The sequence below is a fragment of the Mytilus trossulus genome, chromosome 4 (genome assembly GCF_036588685.1).
Source record: "Mytilus trossulus isolate FHL-02 chromosome 4, PNRI_Mtr1.1.1.hap1, whole genome shotgun sequence".
Taxonomy (NCBI): Eukaryota; Metazoa; Mollusca; class Bivalvia; order Mytilida; family Mytilidae; genus Mytilus; species Mytilus trossulus.
In genome coordinates, this window is record NC_086376.1 from 70,452,657 (window position 1) to 70,479,279 (window position 26,623).

At 31.2% G+C, this 26,623-nt stretch overlaps 1 protein-coding gene across 1 annotated transcript in view; it reads left to right on the forward strand.

Annotated features, from left to right (window-relative positions):
• Window positions 1-17,551: 17,551 nt before the first annotated feature.
• LOC134716779 (alpha-1D adrenergic receptor-like) overlaps window positions 17,552-26,623 on the forward strand; it is a 46,283-nt gene continuing 37,211 nt past the window's right edge. Inside the window, exon 1 of the mRNA XM_063579788.1 lies at window positions 17,552-18,482. Coding sequence (XP_063435858.1) covers window positions 17,552-18,482 — 931 coding nt within the window. The remainder of the gene's footprint in view (window positions 18,483-26,623) is intronic.

Sequence of the window (26,623 nt, forward strand, 5' to 3'; positions counted from 1 at the left end):
AACTGTTTTACTCGATGTGGCATTATCTTTTATCATTTTTGCTCGACATTGTCCATGCACACTGTCGAATTGTTTTGAATGAATGTATGTAGATTCTACCACTGCATCGAATGAGATACGGCATGTATCCTTTCGAGACAGTTACATTTTGAATTCAAAACACGATGCTGACCGAACTTTTTAAATATTAAAAATTTAACTGTGGAGAATAGATCAATGCCGTATTGCACGAAATTTGGTGGTGGAATCTGTTTCCCAAATTGTTTTAGACGTTTTGCAGACAATCATTATTCTTCTTTTAGAATGAACAGTAAAAATGAGTTGTTTCTATGTTACATCATAAGGCATGGTCGCCTTTTTTCATAAGTGCCTTTTTACTTGACGCACAAGTAGGTCTTTCAGAGAAACGCGAGGAGATTTAACGTCATCATCGTATTTTGACCAATGACAAACTTAAACCAAACAAACCACACGTTGATTGGAAAAAAATAATTAACAGGGCAGGAAAGGATAAATCGGATAAGAATAAACAAATGTTAACGTTGTATACCACTTGTTACACGCATGGAGTGTTTCTAAGTGATTAAATACAGTTGAATGTTGAAGGTTTCAGTTTACGATACTTTTGTAGACCAAACGAGCGTTGGTTGTATCAAATTGAAGGTTCTGAATGAATTGTTTGTACGTTTTTCCTTGTATTTTTTTGTAAATAAAATCTGAAAAGGGGACTGAGGTGTTAAAGTAATATAATATTCGAGTTTAAGCTAACATTCCAACGAAAATATTCCGTGATAAACATATCCTTATTCACAAATTAAGTAATTGAATCGATAAATACTAGTAATATTTTTGTGTTTTGGAGAAACTCATTCGGTAAGGGTTGAATTCAAACGTGTTCTTTATTTCACTTTCAAAACTGTCTAGCACACCCGAAATTAATTGATCCAAAATCTTGTGATAGGTGAAATGGTAATGGCAACATACCATTATATCGTTCATTTTTTTCCTTTTCAAACGGCTACGAATTTATTCCTTTTTGACTTCTAGAGACAATGCTTAATATAATTTGTGTACTCAATGCTTTCATCGAAGTAGCATGTTTTATCTTATTCGAAAAAACGCTTCAGAGGTATACAGTAAACTTGTCAAGGACTTGTGTTTTCTGACATTACTTTATTATGTCTAAGATTAAATTCAGTGCTGAGAACGATTTACAAATTAGATTAAGAATTGATTTTTTTTTTAAATTTCAATCTTACATTTCCTCTAGCACTGTAAAATAATTATGAAAGCAATATCTTTAATCATCCCAATGAAAAAAAATATATTGATAACCTTAGATCTCTGTCAAAAATATGATTTACGACATATTTATTAGATATCAGAATTATTCAGTGCTATAATACCATTTTGGTCGAATAGACTTAATACCATCATTTTATTTATCATCGCTTGATTCACCAATATCGTTTGTATATATATTAGAATTCATAAGCAAGATTATGTCATGTATAACTGTATTACTAGTCAGTCTTATTTGTTGGTATATTAATCGAATTGAACTAGTATGCATATTTGTTTAGGGGTCAGCTGAAGGACGCTGCCGAGTGCTGGAGTTTCTCCTTGCATTCCAGACAGTTGGTGGCCTTCGGCTGTTGTCTGCTCTATGGTCTGGTTATTGTCTTTGACACGTTCCTCATTTCCATTCTCAATTTTATCAAACCAAATGTTGACTGCTTTATCTATATTTCTGACATTTTAACCTATCATGACTGCTTGTTTTGTTCAAACATTGTTTTCTATTTACAATGAGATTTTATCCGATAAGTGTACAAGTGAGATGTTTCACAGGGTTCAAATCGAAGTTTCGTTCATGATTTTCAACATCAAGTCCAGAGTATGACAGTTATTGTTCATTTGTATAATGTGTTTTAGTTTTTTTTTTTATTTTGCCATTTGGGAAGGGACGTTTTGATTTGTATTTATCTTGTATTTCGGTATTTTTCTTATTTCACTTTTTTATGAACTCAAGATCCAAAAGGATCCAAACTGGATCAAACAACAGGGCGCCATGCAATTTCAATCAGTTAAATGTCACAATCGGAAATAAAACATAATCGGTTAAATTACAAATTATTCAATGTTCAAATTAAGTCAATCTATAAGGATGAGAAAATCAATGTTTCAAAAAACACTTCGGAATTAAATGAACTTCAAAAGGAGCGCGACCGGTTGCATCGATAGTGTTATCGTCTTCTGATATGCAAGCATTTCCTGCCAAGCCAACCTGCCAGCTATGGGAATCAATGGCATAGCCTTTTTGGACAAGCTTTTGTATCAGGGATAATATATATATATACAACTCGTTTAAACATCAACCCAACAATGTTAGATCTGTAAATTTGCTTTCGCAAATTTTTGGTTCTTCCCTCGCCGGGATTCGAACCCATGCTACTGTGATATCGTGACACCAAATCGCCTGCACTGTAGCCGTCCCGCTAGACCACACGACCACCTGGGCTTCAAAATGAAGCTTTTGCTGGCCATGTGTTACCTTTCCACGTCAGTTTTAATTTAGCGGCGTACTACAGTACATGATATATAAGGCATGAAGATGTTATTGTTACAGATCAGCTAAATTATCTATAGTAAAGGATCCTACAAATTAATGTAATATACAGTTACAGAAAATAATTATATTCATAAGTACGTCTGATATATATCAATATCGAGAAAAACAAAAAAGGAGCAGACCTTATATCAATTTGACTAGGATTTATGACACGCAAGCACCCATTTAAATGAATTAAACGACATAAGTATATCTTATTTAGTAAAGTTAAATTCAAAAACTTTGCTTGATAATATTATTTTTCATCCAGTTGTTTTGATGGGGCGTCCTGTAGGAAAATTGTCTGGGTTTTTTAATGTGTGTGAAACAAATTATTAAAAAAAAAAACACGAGTTGAACTATGCTTCTATATTGGCATGGGTAATATACACAAGAGAAGAGAAGAAAGTGGCCTGTTAATGTTAATTTTTATATTTATATTTTGAAAGAAGATTGTAAGTTTTTTTTTGTTTTTTTTAAGTAAAGTCTTGTGGAACGACAATATCGTTATTCAAGAAAATATCAACAAGCAACATATGTAAATTATTTTCTTCTTTTTGTTTCGCAATCGATCATTCAAATGAAAGGTTAGGTTGTTGGAATTTTCGTTAAAACGGATGACGCACAGCAAAGAACAAAGGCACAAAATAAACTCATCATAGATACCAGGACTAAATTATATAAATACGTCAGATGCGTGTTTCGTCTACAAAAGACTCATCAGTGACGCTCAAGTTTTAAAAAAGCCAAATAAAGTACGAATTTGAAGAACATTGATATCCAAAATTCCTAAAAGTGTTGCCAAATACAGCTAAGGTAATCTATGACTGAGGTAATGTCTTTTTTGAATGACCTTAGATATAAAAATGCGGAGAACTGATAACAATTTCAACAAAACACATGATAATTAAAAAACATTTCAAAATTCCCTTTTTGTTCCTAGCTGTAGTGGGATTTCTAGCTTCATAGCTACCTAAACTGAAGGGAGTATTGTAGGATTTTTGTTTTAATCCTTTTTCAATTTAAATCATCTACATCAACGATATGTGGTTTAACTAGTGTAAACAGATTGTATCACTTTGCATGATATTTCAAAATAATTTGAGTAATAAAGTGTTGCACTGCAGCATACAGTTTTATATAGTGAACTCGTAATGGAGCAGTAAATTTTATGAAAACAGCATCTTCTGTAAATTAAGAATATTCGTCCTAAATGAATTCAAAATGTATACATAAACTGTTAATTCTGAATTAACTTACTCTTATACTTAGATACACTTCAGTTTGCCTTGGCTCATCGAATATTTTTAATGCTACATTTACAAACAAATTTGATAATGCTCTTAACGAAAATCGTCCGTTTGTTGACTTCACTGTAGCTTTATAAGATTATACTGATGAGTATGTGTTTCATGAACTATATGTGATGTAATTTTTAAATTTTGAAATACTTGTTGATTGCTAAACATTTCTAGATTGATTCGTTTTTGATAACATACAATGATATAGTTTGCCGATATATTACTCTAAACTAAGAAATGAGCTGCCAAAACATTTTAAACTGGAGAAGAATTTTTTTAGTTTTACTAAATTAATTTCTATCTGAATTGGCAGCACTTGCAAGTGATGTTCATGCATATTCTCTTTAATTAGTGCTTTGTTTGATGTTTAATTTTGTGATGCATAGTGTATTCATATGTTTTTTGCCTTTCTCGTGTTATTTGTTTAACCATGCTTGTGAAGTTTTTCCACATAAGTGTTGACTTCTAAGCTATTGATACCATCAAGGAGAAACTTACATCAGCAGTTACATTGACCTAATGGTTAAAGATAAACTCACCATCGATGCCTGGATATTAATTCTATACAACTGACGCGCGTTTCATCTACACAAGACTCATCAATGAAGATCGAATCAAAAAGTGTAAAAGGTCAAACAAATTACGATGGTCAGAGGACTGAGGAATCAAAATGTTCGACAACATATTAAATTGATTTGTATTTTGTATTGATTTCTTTAAATACACATTTTTCTAAAACTTTCTCCAGTCAGCCTTATTTATTCAGAATAAACATCCATGGATACAAACCATTTGAACCCTTCTTAAAAGTGCAACTTGCATATTATCGCAAACTAACAATAAACTTTCAGGAAGTAGATTGAACAAACTTAAAGTTTTCTACTATTAATTGAAAAGGTAGCCTTTTCATTTCAAGTGTCATACATTAACTATATAACCAATTTATCAAAATGATGCATTCATATGTCTGAAATGACTTCCGTGTTAACATATAACTTGTATATATTTTTACTTAATATGGACACGTTCTAAAGAAACGGGATGGAATCAACCAGGTTGTCTTGCACCAAATAGTAGTGTTGTATGACAGTTAACAATAAAAAAACAAAACGCGAAATGAAATATAAGGTAGTGGATATAAGTATTTATTGAAAAAAAATAGTCTATAAAAATTTAGAAAAAAATCATGCATTTCTTTCGACATAAACAACATAAATAAGGAGTCGTATGTCAAATTCAATAAAAGTAAAACAGAATTATACGATTAATTTTGAAGATAGCAATGACCCAATAAGAATATTAGATTATTTTGTCTATATATTTTTTTCAATTATGAATTGCATGAAATCAATTTTACCCCACCATTTGCACCATTTGATGATGCAAGAACTTGTAAATATCCTGTTGTATCCGTTCAGGTCAAGATTTTAAATCTTTAATGTTAGTTTGAGTTTTATTATCAAAGATGAAGACAAAACAACGTGTGGTATATGTTTATGAGACAGCACCTAAAACAAACCCAACTGGATATCAATCGAGCTACATGTAGATAGACACAGGTACAATATTTTAAACTATAAATCTTTCTTAGTCGATATACAATGTTATTCAATTTAACATAAACAATCAGAGTACCGCATTGAAGGTGTAATTATCCAATTACCAACAGTATATCTGATTGAGTTCTTTGGCTTATTTGCGTGAAAATGTGCATTTTTGTTTGTGTGTAGACCAAGTGTTGCCATGTGCAGTACAACAATGTTATATGTATTGATTTGATAAGTCAATAACTTTGTTTATTCATGATGCCATCATGCAATTTTCGTGAACGGTTTAGAGATTTTTTTTTAGGTTAATACAATTTTAATGTATGCAGCGAATGTTTTTAAGCTATGTTGCATGAACGAGTTCTTATGTATTAAAAAGCGCTAAAACACTATTTAAGTAGTAAATTTTCCCAATTGAAGGACGGAGCTCATCTCAGGTATGCTACCCTAATTATATTTTATATTTTAAAACAATGAAGTTTATTGAATTTAACAAAAAATTAACAATGCTGTTATTGTTAGGGAGGAGTACATTTGAACTTTGCAGTAAGTTAATGCAGACTTTGCTGTGCATCATTCGGATTATAGCAGATCTATAGAAGGAACAATGAAAGTTTGATAATAAAATGTGTTTAAGTAAAATTAAAATCGATGAACAATTTTTAAAGCATAAGTACCATCATTTTACTACGATAAAAAAAATATATGAGTACTCACTCTCTTTTTTCAATTTAAAAACAAAAGGAGATGTGGTATGACTGCTAATGAGTAAAATTTCAACCCAAAAGTATAGTCAGCTATAAAAAAAAATAAACAACATGAAACTATTGCAATTGAAAATATACAAACAGCCTACTTTATAACACAAACAATAACGGAAAACAAGCATGACCGACATTAACCAACGACAGTCACGATTTATCATGCTCCTAAAATGTATACTCAACTCAAAATGTTAAATCACTAAAAATACTGAACTACTAGGAAAATTCAAACAGGAAAGACCCTAATTGAATGTCAAAATCAAAAGCACACACACATGAAACGAATGGATTACAACTGTCCTATTCCTGACTTGGTACAGGCATTTTCTTATATAGAAAATGGTAGATTAAACCTAGTTTCATAACTAGCTAACATTTGCATTAAATTTTATTATTTTCACAACGCGTGAACAAAACAAAGAACCACACTAGGTAAAAATGTCAAAAAGGTGTATAGCAGTCAATATTGCGTTATCATCTTAATCATCAGTTACATTATACTGAAAGTTTGTTTAATGTTGAAATTTATGTAAAAGTTGTAGATATTGAGGCAGCTTAAATCAGTGATAACATATTGATGGATAACGTTATATTTAAAATTTACTGTTTTCAAATTTTTGAATTTTTTGAAATACTAAGGTTTTTTTTTTTTTGAACTCAGACATTAAGAGATTACCTTAGCTGTATTTGGCAAAACTTTTAGGAATTTTGGTTCTCAATGCTCTTCAACTTCGAAGTTTATTTGGCCTTTTTAACTTTGTTGGATTCGAGCGTCACTGATGAGTCTTCCGTAGACGAAACGCGCCTCTGGCGTATAAACTAAATTTAGTCCTGGTATCTATGATGAGTTTATTTACTGACAGGTTGTGTCAATGCAATCAATGACGACATCTCTTTGTAACGATGATGAAATAAAATAACAAACAGAGATGATATTACCAAGAATATAATGTGTATGCAATGAATTATAGATTATACAATTTACAAAGACAATTAGATGCAACGGTGTAATTTTTTTTTTTTTTTTAGATATCTAGATTAAACAAGTTTTTGTAATTCTCATTAAAACTTTGTGTTTTTATATTTCGTTTGTTCTGTTTTCTAGATATTGTATAATATTGGTAGTGTTGCGCCTCAGAGTTCCGGAGTTGGTAAAATATAATGATATCGTAACGTTTTTGTTAGACATTATCTCATGTTTGCTTTGTTTATATGACAAATTTTGTATCTTATCATTTGTAGCAAATGTATTACAAAGGCAGTATGCAGTTTTACTTCCAACATAGTTTTGGTTTGGTTAAAGAAGTCAATCGTATATAATTTTATGATAAATACTGTCAATGCAGTTTTGACGTATCTTCACGTCGGTGTAGGCGTCTATAGCTTGGTAATCTGTTTGAACATAAGCCATAATATTGTAAGAATCTTTAATTCAAAAATATAAATAACGTTTAACAGTTACAAAATTACCTTGCAATCTGATACACTTATTGAATTTGAGTAAAAGATTGAAAGATCTTTTAAAACAACCCGGTTGGTTGATAAATTCGAGGAAAGATTTATATATGTGGAGAGAATTTGCTTTTCAATTGCTCATCAATTTATTCAATTGTATAATATCATTTTCGTAACTTCTTCCTTTAGCTTATTTCTAAAAGCTATCATTTTTTTTTACTTGAATTCAATATTTAAAAAAAAATTAGATATTTTTAACCAAATTCATGAACAAGAAAGATATTCATAGTTCTATCTGATGATTACTTCGAATTTATTAGACTATTACTTTCATATGTATATACATATTTCAAGATTTATCACTGGCTTTAAGTTAAATGCGGTGTTAAATTTCAAGAGCTCGTTTAAAATGAAAAGATCATTACAAACTAATATCACGCCTTCAATGATGTAAACATGATGTGGGTATAATCCAGCTGTGGTGGATCTGATCAAATTGATTGATTCATATACATGCAAACATTGTAGTGAACATTTAAATATACCAATGGAAGTGTAAGCGCTGACATTTTATTTTGCACTTATATTTAACATTATGCGTGGAGCGGGATCTGCTTACCTTCCGGAGCACCTGAGATAATCCCCAGTATTTGGTGGGGTTCATGTTGCTTAGTTTTTAGTTTTTTTATGTTGTGTCTTATTTACTATTGTTTGTCAGTTTTTCATATCCTTTTAGCCATGGCGTTGTTAGTTTATTTCCGATGTTTGATTTTGAATATCCCTCTGTTATCTGTTGTCCCTCTGCTATAATATCATGTGTTTCTCAAACTGGTGATAACATCTTTATCCTAAACCTGTGGAATATGTACTGATTTGTGTCTCCTTATCGGAAACTTGTGCCTTTTGTTTTTGTGTTTTTTGTTTTGTGTGTTTCGTGACAGTCTGGTATGTCGAGTCACATCCAACTTATTTATACAATATGTTTTAATATTGTGCTGTTGGAATACTTGTTTAAACCCTGCAATATTCTTTATGTGCATAAAAAGAATCAGAAGCATGATATGCAGTCGTTGTCTTTGTCTCATATTTCTCATGGTTGGGGTTTGTTAAATTTGTTTCCTCGAGGCTTTCTTTTCATGTTGAATTGTTTCATATTTTGTCATATAGAGGCCTTTTAAATTAAAACTGACTATATAGTCTGGGTTTGGCTCACTGTAGAAGTCTATTTAATTGGACTCTGCTGAATAATTGTATGATTGCTAATCATTTCACATTTAAATATTTCTAAGTTTATGACTTACAGGTTGATACAAAATTCATTTCAGTCATTAATGGTAAGCATAAAAACCAAATTAAAATAATCAGAAAACACAGCGTACTGTTTTGTCTGTTAGAATATAGTACCATTATTAATGATATTCTGACTACTGTTTTGAGGTTTTTATGTTTGATCAAAATGCGGCTATTTAATAAGCTATCGATAAATCATCTATTTCATCAAAAAAGAAAGACTAAATGTTACACCTTATTTATTGATTATTGACAAGGTCATTGTCAATGTCATTGTATTATATGTCAGAATCATGGGAAACCATTTAAGCAAATCAAAAAGGAAGGATATAGAATAGTTAGCAGATTGAAAGTAAAATAATACAGTACAGAGTGTGGACAACCTTTCCAAGCAACAGCAAACAAAAAGACCAAGACCTAAACCATTACCATCAGTACAACTAATCATCGATTGCCATTGATCTGAATTTGAATTTGAATATTTAAAGTTTTGGTTGGTAGTAGATACTCTGGTATATAAAATCTTTCAATTAAGCTTGATATGAAGAACAAATAATTATCTAGCTGTTTCATTGTTTTATTAGACCAGAGCTGGCTCTTTAATGCAAAAGAACTAAAATTTTATATAATAGAATATTACTCAGTTTTATTCCTTCAAATACGAAACAATAAGTCTGAACGAAGCCTGCTGCATTTGTCTTACATCTCTAAAGAGTAATGTACTATTAAAATCCTTGAACTGTTGTGGTACTTGTTAATTCCAATTAATAAACAATGCAAGGAAAAGTTGCAACACTTCGTCATGTTGTTTATAATATCTCGCAATCATGTACCTTGGTGTCTTGGGATTCTACAGTGAGAAACAATTTCCTCTCTCGTTTCTAGTCTGACACTTTGATATAATTAATTATGTGCATCTTGTTACATCCTCCCACTGACACAATGTATGGATTTTTTCAATATATTGTTGTCGGTAAGAACATTTTACAGATATGGTCAGTGCATGTGTTTTTCATTTATGGATATGCATATGTGTAATGTATGCATCTAATTTAATAAACTCAACATATATACTAGGATTACATTCTGTATTTACTCCAGACGCGTGTTTTAACTACAAAAGATTCATCAATGACGCTCGAATCCAAAAAAACTAAAAAGGCCAAATAAAGTACGAAGTTGAAAAGCATTGAGGACAAAAATTCCTAAAAGTTTTGCCAAATACAGCTTAGGTAATCTATTCCTGAGGTAGAAAATCTTTGCTGTTTCAAAAATTTAAAAGTTTTGTAAACAGTTAATAACAGATCGCTAATTCATGCCTGAAGTGCTGACTAATGAGACGATAACCTAAACCACAGAGGAATGGAAGAAATATACGAGTATCAAAGTCATTCATATACCTTAAAATAGATCCGTGTTTTGATATGTTCAGAATTACTTCAACAGTGACTTCTTTTAAAAGACATATATGCAGTCATTTACTGTCAAACCTGAAAACAGGTTTTTGGTATCTTAAAGGTAACTAATATGATTAGAGGATAGAGCTTATGTGTGGCGCTTGTAGACGTTTTTAATTTCCACCGTTGTGTGCCTAGTTTCCAATCTATCTGGCCTTGAAGGCATAAAACTTTGCTCAGTGCTCAGAGCACAAAAATCATGCTCGAAACATGAAATACAACAATTTGATAGGTTGATTTTCGAGTCTGAGTACAAAAATCATGCCCGAAAGTTTTATGACCGTGAGGCCTGATAGAAAATGTTATTAACTGTAAAAGTGAACTAAGGAAATATCAAGCACAGCCTCCATTTTTCCACAAACACGTTAAAATATTGAGAAAAAAAACCCATTTGTTGAACCTATTCATTAACCTAACGTATAATGCGCACACTGTTGGCAACCGCCCGTTCTTTCACTATTTCAATAACTATCCCATTTTCTTTGGAAAACCCGGTTAAAGCTAAGACATAAATAATACCAGTAATTTACGACTTTTGTGACTTTCTGTCCAATCAATAATCAATCGGTATTTCCTTTGAGCATAACTTAGATTTATAACATCACTAATGGAATGCTCGATAAGTCGAATCTGTAAAGTGGTTCTTTTCTATTCCAAACATATTCTGGTCAATTTCTATAACTTTATACTTTCTCTCGACCATTATGATCTTTAAAGAATAAGAGCATCAGAATTAAAAAAAATGTTTATCAGCTGGATTCAATATTAAAGCGGGAGGTTTACAATTTTGTGTTGTATCTCTGTTGTGTCGTAGTTCTCTTACATTTGATACATTTACATTAGTTTTAGTTTGTAACCCGGATTTGTTTTTTTTCTATCGATTAATGAATTTTGAACAGCGGTATGCTACTGTTGCCTTTATTTACTCAAATAAACATGGAACATAGATATTATCTGTTTTTAAGAAATTGCCAGTCCTCTGATTCTTTTCACAATGGACAGTTCAGATCTTTTGAGAAATATGTGTTGTTCTATATCCTGTTTTTGCGACGAGTTAAGCACAAGTCAGCAGATCTGGCGTTGTTTTTCAAGCATATTATTGAGTTGTAAATAACATTTTAAAGAAAGAAGAGATAAACAAACTATATGAAGAAAATACTATTGTTCATGCTAAATTTTGTTTTGTTTTTTTCGTTTGTGGTCTTTTGTGAATATCTTTTTTGTAAAATCTTTAAACTCACATTTTGCAATGGTCTCAGAATTTAATTAAGATATTTTGCGGTTGAAGATCAGCAGTTATTAATCTAGATTCAATCAAGTTTATGTGTGAATCTACTAGACAATAATATAATGGGAATCAGAATTTACGAAGAGAAATAACGATTTAATTTACTTAATAAATAGATTTTCTCAAATGAATGAATATCGATACCACCAAATAATTGTTTTTATATAAAAAAGAAGATGTGGTATGATTACCAACGGGACAACTGTCTACAAGAGACCAAACTAACACATAATGCATGTACATGAATCAGTGTTTTTTACTCAAATATTTCCCAGAAGCAATTAAATAATCAGAAGCCTTTTATAAGTTATACGATTTAATACTTTTACAGTAAGCCAAACATACTGGATACGTAACTTACTGCTCATTTCATTTATTGCTATTGGTACACATCATTTCAAATAATCTTAAATTAATATAGCCTCCGATATCAAATGATACTGGTCTACAGACACTGACCAGTCAAATAAACAGACTTATTAATTTGATGTTAATGGTAGAAGTAAGCTTTATTTCCTGTCGCAGGAAGAATTCATGCCGAAGGAAGTTATTCAGTGTGTTCGTATTCGGTTAAAGGCCATAAATGTCTCTTTTTGAATTAAAATTGACGGAAATTTTGATTGGCAGACAATAAACTCGTTGAACTTAATCTTAACCACAAAAATCAACATATTAACTTAAAAAACTCTTTTAAAATTCAAATTAAAGTGTTATTATCTACGAATTTAACAGAAAGATAAATAAAGGACAATATGTTGCCATTAGCAGTCAGCTTTGTTTGAATTTCATCAAAATAAGCAAATACTATTGCAGATGCATAATTGGCGCGCAAATAAATAACTAAATGAAATTGAGAAAGGAAATGGTGAATATGTCAAAGCGACAACCACCCGACCAATTCCCGCACCCGTAGGTGTCCTTCAGTTGGCCCCTAAAATATGCATAATAGTACAGTGATAATGGACGTCATACTTAACTCCGAATTATACACAAGAAACTAAAATTTAAAATCATACAAGACTAACAAAGGCCAGAGGCTCCTGACTTGGGACAGGCACAAAATTGCGGCGGGGTTAAACATGTTTATGAGATCTCAACCCTCCCCCTATACCTCTAGCCAATGTAGAAAAGTAAAAGAATAACAATACGCACATTAAAATTCAGTTCAAGAGAAGTCCGAGTCCGATGTCAAAAGATGTAACAAAAGAAAATAAATAAAATGACAATAATACATAAATAACATCAGACTACTAGCAGTTAACTGACATGCCAGCTCCAGACCTCAATTAAACTGATTGAAAGATTATGTCGTCATCATATGAATATCAGGTACAATCCCTCCCGTTAGGGGTTTAGTATCATACTATCATAAAATATATGAGAAGAACATAACCCGTGTCATGCCAACAACTGTTTTTTTTGTTTGAATTCGTATCATGCAACAGTCAACGTGATATTCGGTGGAATTCAGTTGCACATGACAAATCCGGTCTTCAATATAAATTGTTATAACGTTTATTAACACTTACGTTCTGTATTCAACTACTAAATATTGCTAGACAATTGTCATTATACGATTGCATGTTTTGCATTGTCTTCAACTTAGCACTTGTTTGGCTTAATAACTATTTTGATTTGAGCGTAACTGATGAGTCTTATGAAGCGCGTCTGGCGTACTAAATTATAAGCCTGGTACCGTTGATAACTATTTATACCACTAGGTCGATAACACTGCTGGTGGACATTTCGTCCCCAATGGTATCATCCGCCCAGTAGTCAACGCTTCGGTGTTGACATGAATATTAATTATATGGTCATTTTTACAAATTTACTGTTTGTAAATAGATATAGGAAGATGTGGTGTGAGTGCCAATGAGACAACTCTCCATCCAAATAACAATTTGTAAAAGTAAACCATTATAGGTAAATGTACGGACTTCAGCACAGAGCCTTGGCTCACAACAAACAATAAGCTATAAAGGGCCCCAAAATTACTAGCGTAAAATTCTGATTCATTCGAATTACTAAGGATTTTTTCACCCACGGCAAAGATTACCTAAGCCGTTTTTGGCACAACTTTTGGTAAATTATATGCTTTGTACCTTTGATAACCTCTTGGTCGATGCCACTGCTGGTTGATGTTTCGTCCTCGAGGGTATCACCAGCCAAGTAGTCAGAACTTTGGTGTTGACATAAATATCCATTATATGGTCATTTTTATAAATAAACTGCAAATGTTTGAATCATTCTGAATACTTTTAATTTTCTTATCCCAGCGTATATTACCGAAGTCGTATTTTGCACAATTTTTCGGAATTTTAAGTTTTCAATGATCTTCAACTTAAATTTGTACTTGTTTGCCACTGTTAGTGGACGTTTCGTCCACGAGGGTATCACCAGCCCAGTAGCCAACATTTCGGTGTTGACATGAATATCAATAATGTGGTAATTTTTATTGACATGAATATCAATAATGTAATAAATTTCCTGTTTACAAAACTTCGATTTTTTCAAAAACTAAAGATTTTCTTATCCCAGGCATAGATTACCTTAGTAGTATTTGGCACAACTTTTTAAAATTTTGGATCCTCAATGTTCTTCAACTTAGTACTAGTTTGGCTTTATAAATATTTTGATATGAGCGTCATTGATGAGTCTTGTGTGGACGAAACGCGCGTCTGGCTTACTTAATTATAATCCTAGTACTTTTGAAAACTATTTGGTTTTGTTGTTCTAACTATTTCGATTTGAGCGTGACTGATGAGTCTTTAGTAGACTAAACGCGCGTTTGAATTAATTAATTATACGCTTGGTACATTTGATAAATATTTGTCTGGAGGTTATCTCGATTGATAAACATGCATTGTGAAAAAGCAAAATCAAAATAAAAAATGTATTGTCATTTATTTCTTTAGGACTGTTGTAATTTGGTCAGGATATACGTTTTAGTATCTTATAAAACAAATATGAAAATTTTGGTCAAATCAGTGAACATGAATTTGATGGCGAATGCTCTAAAATACTACAAACAATAAGATCTAGACACTTGATACTAATTATGAATTCCACATTTCAGCATTTCAATTACTGTTTATTGTATTTTTTTGTGTGTCGTTGACAATATATCATAGTCTGTTCCATGGTATTGGACTATCAGCGGACACTACACCATGTAATGGTATTTGCTTTATTTTGTAATTCAGTTAATTGACTAAGAGTTTTACTATAAAAAAATAACCGTCTTCCCTCAAGAACTGTGTGACATTAAAATTCTTATTCGGTATGTTGACATAAATTTTTCAATATTTGCCGCAGGGAGTACATCAACAAAAACAACCAGACAAGTTCATCATAGATATATGACGATTTTGAAAGAACATGATACTTACCATACGATTTTACCTGAAGCACGATCTGGGTAGGAAAAATATATGATTTCGGCACAGGTGTTTCTTGAATTAGACACAACACGCTTTTTTTATACAAGTTTCATCAAGTACACTTGATTTGCAACCTTTTATCCAAATAAAACTAATTTACGATATTTTGAATATCAGTAAATAACTATTGCCTCTAGTTAGTATTGATCAATAAAATATAAAAATGCAGTCATTTTCCAGTCTAAAAAAGTTGACCGACCACTCATTGTAACGATAAATATGTCCTGAACTCGAAAATATTAATGGTTTAGAATCATGAAAGCAGGCAAAGATTCGATAGAACAATAACATTATAGCATTATAATAAAACAATAAAATAATGGCGAGATGCTTAAAAGAGGGACGAAAGATACCAGAGGGACAATCAAACTCTTAAATCGAAAATAAACGCTATGGGTTAAATTGAAAAAGACAAACAGGCAAACAATAGTACACATGACACAACATAGAAACTAAAGAAAAAGCAGCACGAACCTCACAAAAAATAGGAGTGATCGCAGGTGCTCCGGAAGGGTAATCAGATCCTGCTCCACAGGTGGCACTCGTCGTGTTGCACGGAAAGTACAGAGCCACGTCATATTTACCAAAGAAACACAAAAAGTCACACGTACAAGCATATCAGCAAAAATTAAAGATATTACAAACAACGCATTGACGGGATGCATAAGAACCGAGACACGTCAAATAAATATTACCAAAATCAGACGAGACGAGACAGTAAAGGTAATATTAATAATAAAACAAAGATAAATAAAAGGACAATATAACACATTATTAAGATGAAAAACAACGTCAGTACGCAAAACCTATATACCAAGACCATCGTGTATCATTTGTGAAGTTGATACGAAATATTTATCAACAAGGTCTTTGTTACTTCCAATGAACTTTTTTAAGAAAAAAGACGAAAGGTTCATCAACTTTCTGATCATACACTAGTGACGTTTTACAAAGTCTAAGTAGGAGCTGAAAGCTCTTGAATATCGAATAAGTTGGGAAATGTATATCCTATATCCAGGTGAAGTTGGTATACATCTACTAAGGTAGAAATACATTGATAATTTCAAAACTAAAATCGTCTCTTTTGTCATAGATTCTGGTACTAAGATGACTGTGTTTGACAAATTCGAGGTATGTCTAAAAATGAGGCGGAGGAGTTTCTCACAATTTTATCTTTCTACATAAATGAATTTCTATTTCTATTTTTGATTTATTATTTTCTTAGATACGTTTTTTGAGTGTTATTTCTGATGCAGCATTTACTATCTCAGTAGGTTCGTCATTATGATATTGTTTGATTTTATAATATGTCACATTTTCCAACTTTTAAAACAACTTTAACATTGAGAATACAAATATCATTTATATTTATATTTGACTGTCCCTTTGGTATCTTTCGTCCCTCTTTTATAGTAAAATTTTTACTACGTTTAATTTATAAATCCTTAAAAGATAAAAACACATATGAACATAGAAATCCAAGTCCCGATCGTGCAATTACATTTTAATTTTAAGTTAACTGCAAGATATCGGTCATATTTTTGAAATTTCAGACCACAATGAGCATCAATACTTTGAAGTTAATTTGACCACTCAAAGTGAAATTGACAAAAAGACAAAACACAATTACAAAATTAAGTTCAGACATGATTACCTATCAACATTCTTAATATGCGCATCCAAGTCGGGAATAATTCAGTGTAATTTAAAGGTGGAAAAGACACAACAATCATATTTTTGCAATTGGAAATTTTAAGGAATAAAAACCACTTTATTGCAATCATATTGACACTATATATTGTAAGGTGCCGACATATTGACGTATCTTATTCTATTTGTATGTTAGTAATCTGAGTTATTGTGATTTAAGATTTCAGCAAGTCAATCGAATAAGATAGATCTATTATATTTTCTCTATTTAATCGACTTAAACATCCGTAACGATTACTTGTTATTTTTCATTCGGTTTTGGAGACTGCTGCTTTTAAAAAAAAATAAGAATTGAAACATTCATAGTCTTTTTATAGTTATTCATTTCTTAGTTACTAAAACAATGTCACTGGAATCAATTTCCAATGCCGATCTTACATTATAACGATAGACAGCTATGATTGTTCACATGCGATTCAAATATCAATACAACAACCGATACGTATAAGAAGTTTATAAAAAAAAAAACGTTTTTTTCCATAAATTTTCATTCTATCTATAATTTTGTATTCTTTGATGAGACGTATATATTAACTGTACAGTTTACTTAGGAGTTGTATACCGTAGATGGCATGTACCACGCATGTTTGGATGAATCAGTAATAATCAATGACATTGTCAGTCGTAACTAATAGAATACTTTTCAAATATCTTTTCCAACGAAGAATGAAGCAAATTCAGGAGAGGAATGAGTCTTTATAATAACTCAAGTTCTACTATTTTAAGTAAGGAATTTACTTTTCCAACTTTAGAAGTACACGTTTCTGTGATTGTTGGAATAGTTTTAGGATTAATTATTATAGGAACAATTTTTGGAAATATTTTAGTACTACTTGCAGTATTCTATAACAGCCATTTAAGAAGTACTACAAATTTCTTTATAGTCAATCTAGCCGTTGCAGACTTACTTTTAGGTATACTGGTTTTACCATTTTCGGCTACTTTAGAAATACTCGGATACTGGCCATTTGAACGACAGTTCTGTGTAATATGGGCCGCTGTAGATGTTTTATTGTGCACGGCTTCGATAACTACTCTATGCGTCATAAGCGTTGACCGATATATTGGCGTCACTCGACCACTACGACACTCATCGATCATGACAGAATCACGAGCTTTCATAGTAATAGCGGTCGTATGGATATTATCTGCGACAGTTTCCCTAGGGCCTTTACTCGGATGGAGAAAAGAACCTGGCCCTGACTCCCGGATATGCATTGTCAATGACGACAAAGGTTACGTCATATTTTCGGCTGCGTTCTCGTTTTACATTCCAATGATAACAATTGTGCTGCTATATTACCGAATTTACCGCGAAGCTGTGAAGCACACTCGCTGCCTTATGGCTGGTGTCAAAATATCTAAAGACCAAGAGACCATAACTTTACGGGTTCACATAGGAAGACATAACAGTCACGGTGTTGTCCAAAGTGTACCTTGTCGAACAAATGGTCACTCAGACCATGTCATGTATTTTTCTTCTCGTCCAAATTTTAAACAGAATATTTCCAATAAAATTGCCAAGTTTAAAAGAGAGAAAAAAGCAGCGAAAACATTAGGAATTGTGGTTGGTGTATTTCTGCTGTGCTGGTTTCCATTCTTTTTCTGTTTACCTTTAGGTAAGTTCTTTATATTGTACAATTACATGGTCTATCTAAAATATTACATACGGTAAAAAAAATCACAAAATTTAACTGTGAAAACGATATAAACAAGTAAAATATTAATATTGATACTTAAAAATTTCAGTTATAACTGAACTGATATTTTTGTAGTAAAACTTGCTTTTATGTATAATTGGTCATATACTTATTTTATACTTATTTTCCGTTGTTGAAATAATTGCCTAAATTACAATTGACTAAAGAAACCACAGGGTCATTTTTTTCCCCGGAGATATTTACTTTTTACCAGTTTTCAATGAATCATTTTACCATGATTGCCAATGAGACAACAGCTCACAAGAGACATGCATTATACTTATAATATCAAACCGCAGACATTGTTAACTTGGCTATATCACAACTTATAACTCTTTATTCTTAATCTCCTGTGCCTATTTGTACTCGAAGTTGGTAAACTTACACATAGTTTGGCCTTTAAAAATCTAAAAAACTGGTTAAGCATGTGTTAAAATGTTTAATTGTTTCAGTTTAAACATATTCTATTTATTGTGTTTTAGTGACGTAATTATGACGTCATAATGAAAGGGAATTTTGTAAAAAAAAAACTGATTTGACAGAATTCTGCAAATGTAAGATAATTTTCCGAAAAAAATAACAGTGGAGCCACCCTTCACCCTCAAATACTTTTGCCAAACAGTCTTTAAATACCCTATTGTTTATTTTTCAATAATAATTTCAATGGTCTAGGGATGGCGCCACATACACAATCATCATAAGTGTGGGAAAATTTAAAAATAGACGAAAACTAGATCTATACATATTTCAGGAGAAGATGTTTATTAATGTGAAACAGATATACAATTTTTGTTTTATACTTCGAAATATCATATGTGTGGCAAAGCATATAACATTGAGAATGGAAATGGGGAACATGTCAAAGCGACAACAACCCGACCATAAACAGATAACAGCCGACGGCCACCAATGGATATGCATTTATTGGCGTTGCTAGCTTTACAAAAGATCTTTCCAAAGGGGAGTAAGTACAAAGAGAGATTGTATATAATTTAACTTTGGAGGATACTTATACTTGGGAACGTAAATTGGAAACTGTGAATATGAAAACATAATTACTGTAAGAACAATAACACATAATTCTTGGTATTTTATTTTATTAAATATTCTTCAAAATAACTCTTTTCACGTAAATAGAGTATCTTGTTTCCACAAGAAAAGTTGAGTTTCAAACGTGGTTTACTTGAGCTTTGGTTTAGAAATCGAAATAAAGTTATGTCACTAATTAATTATCCTGATCGATGGCAAAGATTCTGAGCGCACTGAGAGATAGCTGTCAAAATCATAACTGTTAAAATTTGTGTCTGAGGAAATCTAAATAAAAATATTGAAAACTGTTTTAATTACCCTATTATATTCATAAGAAACTTTTAAAAGTTGTCGTAAATAAAGGCAACAATAGTATACTGCTGTTCGAAAGTCATATATCGATTGTGAGAAAAAATATCTGGGTTACAAACTAAAACTAATTGAAACACATCAATTATAGGAGGAAAACAACGAAAAACACTAAAGTGCAACAAAAAACTAAACGACAATGCAACACACAGACAGAAACGAACTATAAAATATCAAATGCCATTTTCCTGACTTGGTACAGGACATTTTAAGAAAAAATGTTGGGTTGAACCTAGTTTTGACGTAGCCAATTTGAAACCTATCGCCTTTATGACAATGTGAAATATAACACTAAATGACAAATATTACATGACAGAACTACAATACAAATGAGTTGAAGAACATTCAGAATAGAAAAAATACATAAGCACGTTTTTTGGTTTATTTTTTTAGTGTTGATTCATTTTTTTATATTTTATTGCATGAATTGAATATTCATCGGTTTCTGAAAGTTGATATTCCTTAGTTCTGACATGTAAATATGTTTATTTGATTATAAAAAGTAGCCAATTAGCACACAATTGATTAGAAAAGGTTACATTTTGGCTATTTTTTATTAGGACGAAAACATTTTCTCTAGGGTTTATTGATTGGTAAACTGTGTCACTTATTCAAAAACATTACATATTCAGTGTGTGAGTAAAGTCGTCTTTTCAGAATTCAAAAGACCATGGGTATTCCCATAGTTCGATAAAATGAAAATAATATCATGTCATTTGTAAGATTTCAATTGATAAGAACAACCAATCACAATTGTTTTGTGTACGCTTTTGAAAGTATTTCCGAGGATGCACTAAATTCTGATACGGCGAAATGTCCCGGTTTTTACATCACAAAGTCTTAGCATAAAGGTGGTATAAAACGGTATAGCACATTCTTTTTACAGGGATGATGCTTACTAAGCCAGAATTTTTTTAAACGATCGTGTAAAACTGATCGAATCTTTAGATAAACGTCTTCCAAAAGGTTACCAATTCAGCACTGTAATTAGATATTTGAATATTGTCTTTCTTGGTATTACTATTAATTTTGTTGTCAGTAAATTAAAAATAAAACTACATATTTTTTTTTATATACAGATGCACATTCATAGGTTAACAATTTCCTGATATTTGTATATTTTGATTGCACAAAGTCGTGGTATTCTCTGATTGTTGATGATGTCTTTTTACTAACTCTATTGGATGATGTATGTCTGCTGAGTGATATTTTAATGAATGACCTCTTTAAAAGTAGTTATTGTATTTGGATTAGCTCTCAGTAACTACGAGTACACTCAGATCTGTACTAAGTGTCTTTTTTTGTGGGGTGTATTTGTACCCTACCAGGTCCACTCTGCGTATTGTTAGATGTATTCCTATTTATATCCATCTGATCAGTTCAGCCTTTTTCAACTGATTTTTATGTTGTTTTTATGTTGTACTGTCAAACCACTGTTCCAGATTAGGGGAACGGTTGGCACTTTTAAACAAGTTCAACGCCGCCATATTCTGTATGTGCCTTTCCTAGCCAAATCAAATTCAGTGTTTATCGTCTGTGATTGTGTGACATATTTGTTTTTCGTTCATTGTTTTGTAAATAAATTTTGCTGTAAGTTTTCTTATTTGATTGTTTTACATTTTTCACTTCGAGTCTTATATAAGTGACTATGCAGTTTTAGCTTTGAACATAGCTGAATGCAATACAATGACCAAAATGTGTTGCTTTCATTGTCATTTGGTCTCTTGTGAAGACTCATTTGTAATCATACCACAACTTCTTATTTTATATTAATCATGTATCAAAACTGTAAAAAATTGGAAAATTAAGTATTATTGCGTAAGATATAATAAGGAGAAGTGGTATGATTGCAAATGAGAAAATTATCAGGAATTGTCAAACTCAATTTAATTTAAACAACTAATTTTATTATTACGGCTTAAACAATTAACAAAACCTATAATGTATAGTCAGTTATAAAAGGCATGACTACATTGCTACATTGAAGACCTGTTGGTGACCTTCTGCTGTTGTTTTTTTTTTTTATTTGGTCGGGTTGTTGTCTCTTTTACACATTACCCATTTCCATTCTCAATTTTATGACATCATAAAATGTGACATAAATCATACTTCAAAGGGCAACAACATAATTCATGACAAAAGTATTAACGTTATGAACTATGACAAATAGGAACTAACAACAAACACTAAATGACAGACTGTTTCAAGGTTATTTGACATATTGAATTTTTGGTCACTACCGATATCGTGGGTCGATTTGCAACGTTTTTGAAATGCGTAAGTGAAAGTTGATTTTGATTTTTTCTTCAATAATCAATTAAAATCAAGAAATACAGATTCACACTAGTGTAGTGTAAACCTATTTTAACATGACAAGGTGCACAGTCTCCTATAATAATAAAAAAAAAATACCAACACAAACACAAGTCATACAATACCAACAATACTAGTATGGTATATAATGATATACTAATAAGTGATATGATGTTTCATTTCCTTACTGTCTTATTTTAGACTTGTTTAATCCGATGAATATCACCAAAAGCTTAAATCTATCGAGAGTCGATTCATTATATTACGGACGGTACGAATGGAAATAAGAAATATTTGTTTTGTAGCAAATAAAAAAGAGAAAAATAATATCAACTTGACATAAAAGTTGTACGACTTGACACAGATTACCTTTCAGAATGTTTAATTCCGCGTAACACAATTAAGGTTGTTCCTCAGCATGAATGTATTTTGATGCCTAATGAAAATCTAGGTCTATTAAAATAGATGTAAATACTCATTTCATCTACTGATAGAAATATATACATTAAACAAAAACTTAAGGATTAGTTTTTTTAAGTTTCTGATTATTCCTCTTCTAGCAAATACATTGAATGAATTCCCAATACAGTTAATGACTTTCTTGCATATTTACATAAAAGATAACTACAGTGCTATGTTTAATTTCGCGGAAAATTACATTTTAGTGTTGTTTGAACATTCCAAAGGCCAATAATGTCATGTTACTATGCTTTGAAATCTCTGTACATAATTCATTCACAACTTTATAATCACTAAAGCTGTAAAACAAACACGTCCGTAATTTATTTAAATATTTGAGTTAATAATTCGTTTCGTTTGAGTGTGCGCTGCTATAGTAGATTTTGTTTTTACCATATTCATACAGAATATGATGTACTTTATCGAGCTTGTTCAAATATTCTTTGTACGCACACTTCCTCAATTCGATCAATTGTTGAGTGGTTGTTTCTCAATAAACAAAAAAAAAATCAATTAGTAGTCAGCACTGATGTATTGACATGAATTATAATTTTTGTATATAGTCATAGTTATAAATTAACTGTTAACAAAACTTTAAATTTTTCGAAAAGATAAGACTTTTGTTTTTACCTCGGGAAAAGATTTGGCAAAACTTTTAGGAAACTTTGGTTATCAATGCTCTTCAACTTTGTACTTTATTTGGCCTTTTTTTTAACATTTTATTTCGAGCGTCTTTCGAGTCTGGTGCAAATACAAAATGTCATTCATGATATCAATGATGAGTTTATTTATGATTCAATTCGTAGGATTTTGAAGACTAGATTAAAAAAACATTAGCAGATTTATCAAAACCACAGTTTAATTTTGAAAAATGTATATATAGAAAATCAAACAGTTGCATTTTGTATTTGTCAGCTCCCAAATCAAGCAGTACAGTTTAGAATTAATTTTTTTTAAGTGAGTCATTTTAAATTTGTTTGTGCATTTTCATATTTAGCTGTTTTCCCTAGTTTTAAAACATTTGAACTGTTTATCTCATTATCTTGCAAGTTCGCCATTTTAATGTTTTGCAATGTAGCTTTGCATCTTAGTATCATAATAACATAGTATTGACTTTGTAATGTTATATTTGAACAATATAGCTGTTTATCTCAATGTGTTGACTATCTTGTTGTGTATTTTACATTTTTGACAATCTGTGTGTATAGCTTGTATACGGTGTCTTGGTAATCTATTTCGGTATTCATCAATTTTTTACAAGCTGTTGGTGAAGAAAAGCTGATTGTTTTTTACGGATAAATAATGAACAATCTTTTCCGCTTTTGAAGCAAATATGGTCTGCTTAAATTTCATGCTAATAGAAGATGAAAATGTGCATGTCAGTTCCATCGCAAGTGGTCTATTTTAAAAGAACACTTATCTAGCTATTTAAAGTTTTTACTTTAATTCATAGAGGTTCGACTGAGAACTTCTATTTCAACAGATAGCGAATTTTAAATTACTTCTGAAATAATGGAAATGGAACCAACCAAGAGATAAGTTAATTGATGTGATGCACACTGCGTCAATATTTTTTCCTAAATAAGTCTATTGATGAATTTTAGTATGCCATTTTGCCATTTTAGAATCTAAATTGCATTCTGGGTAATATTTTGAAATACGTACTGTATGATTTCAACCACAACAATTGGTCATTGTTTGGAGGCCGAACGGTGACCTACAGTTGTAATTTCTGTGTCATTTGGTCTCTTGTGGAGAGTTTTTTTTCATTGGCAATTATACCACATCTTCTTATTTTTATATGATTGATAGTTTTCTGATTACCAGTCTTACCAAATCTTCTTATTTTTATATGATAGGTTCTTGTCTTATTGACAATCATATCATATCTTCTTATTTTTATAAAGTTGTCGACACGATGTATTATTATCAATTAAAAATAATCACGTTAATTATATTGAGATATGATTGTCATTTTTCAAACTCAATCCGTCAAACACTACGAGAAATCATGAATACCAGTCTAGACACTAAACTTACTGAGTATAAGATGACAATACAGATGTATTAAATATCATATATATATTTCCTCACGTTAAGCCTTTACAAGATGAGTTTTAATATAAATATCATAAAACACAAATATTTTGCCCACATATAGTGACCAACAATTTCATTGTATGCTTAGAACAAGGAGTTCTCAAACAGACATTATGAATAAAGCTGCCTATAGTTTTTTTTTTTTACAATTTTGATAAGTCTAAATCTTCTCTATATTCCAATGAAATCTATGTGACATTCGCAGGATTGACGAAACACATTTGCGGAACTCTGTTGGTAATCTAAGGTCAACTTTGGGAAGTGACTGATAACTGTTTCATTAACATAGATTACATACTTATATAGTGTTACATGTATATCTCGTCTTTCTAATTTAAATATACAACAGCTTTGATAAGTGTTCGGTATTGACTATAAATTTTCTATGTACTATGAACAACAAAATTATATAATTTGTAAAAAGTATTTTCCGTATTCGTTTCATGTATACCTTACAACAACATTATTTTCATTCACGTGTGTAAATTATTTTTTGAGGCATTTCGTTCAAGGTTATGATTATTTTTCTGATATTGTTTTAATATATTTTGTTAATTTTATATTGGCATTGTGTTACAGATCAAATTTATTCTCTAGTGTATGTCTTTTGATTGAATTAGGCAATTGCAATTGATATTTTAATAGCGTTTCTTTCTATGTTGTGATGTTAAAATATTGTTTCAGAAAAAGGAGAAGGTTCGGTACTATTAAAACGTTAAAACCCGCTACATTTGTTTGCACCTGTCCTACGTCCAGAACTTGATGTTCAGTGGTTGTTTTTTGTTGATGTTGTTGTAGGTGTTTCTCGTTTCTCGATTTGTTTTTATAGATGAGACCGTTGGTTTTCCTGTTCGAATGGTTTTACACTAGATATTTTTTGTGCCCTTCATAGCTTGTTATTTGGTATGAGCCAAGGCTCCGTGTTGAAGAACGTACTTTGACCTATATTGGACTACTTTTAAAAATTGTGACTTGGATAGTGAGTTGTCTCATTAGCGTTCATACTACATCTTCGTAAATCTATTGGAAAGCCTTTTACAGATCAGGAAAAAGTCTCAAAACGATTATATATATATTAATGTCACCACGGAAATTGATTGACGACACCTTAGTTAAAATACCAACTGAAAATTATTTATAGCAGTCTTATTAATTTTATAATAATCAGTCGATAACTGGACGCAATTGACCACACATTTTCTACACGCGTCAACAACTGTCTGGGCACCGGATGATTTAAATTATATAGTTCATTACGCTTTTATAATACTATCATATTAAGGATTTGGTTACATATCCCGCGAGGTTGTTGATAAAAAATTCTGGTTCATAGAAAGCGGAAAAAAACAATGTTGATCAAATTAAATGAAATGAAATGTCACAAAAAACTCCCACACCAATATAGTAAATTGAAAAGAAAGTTTTATTATGATTTTGACCGTTCGCGAATATTTGTGTCACAGAAGACCATGTATATATATTTCATTTGTTGTATCTACTATCTTGTCTTTATTTATTCTATTGTAATACCAGTGATTTCAACTTATTCTGGAATTCTTCCTTTTCATATGCAACTGTATGACATCACATGCCTGAAGTCAATTTTGGGCTTGTCTTACAGTTTCACAATTTAGCGTTTTACGTTCTTTGTGACAATTTACAGACGTCCATATGTATCTTGTTTTCTTTGCTAGTTGTTTTTGTGTTTGCTGCTGTTTTATTAACATGTATTTCATAAATGTTTTTAATTGATGAAGCATTTTACCCTGCTACTCTCATAAATAGAGATA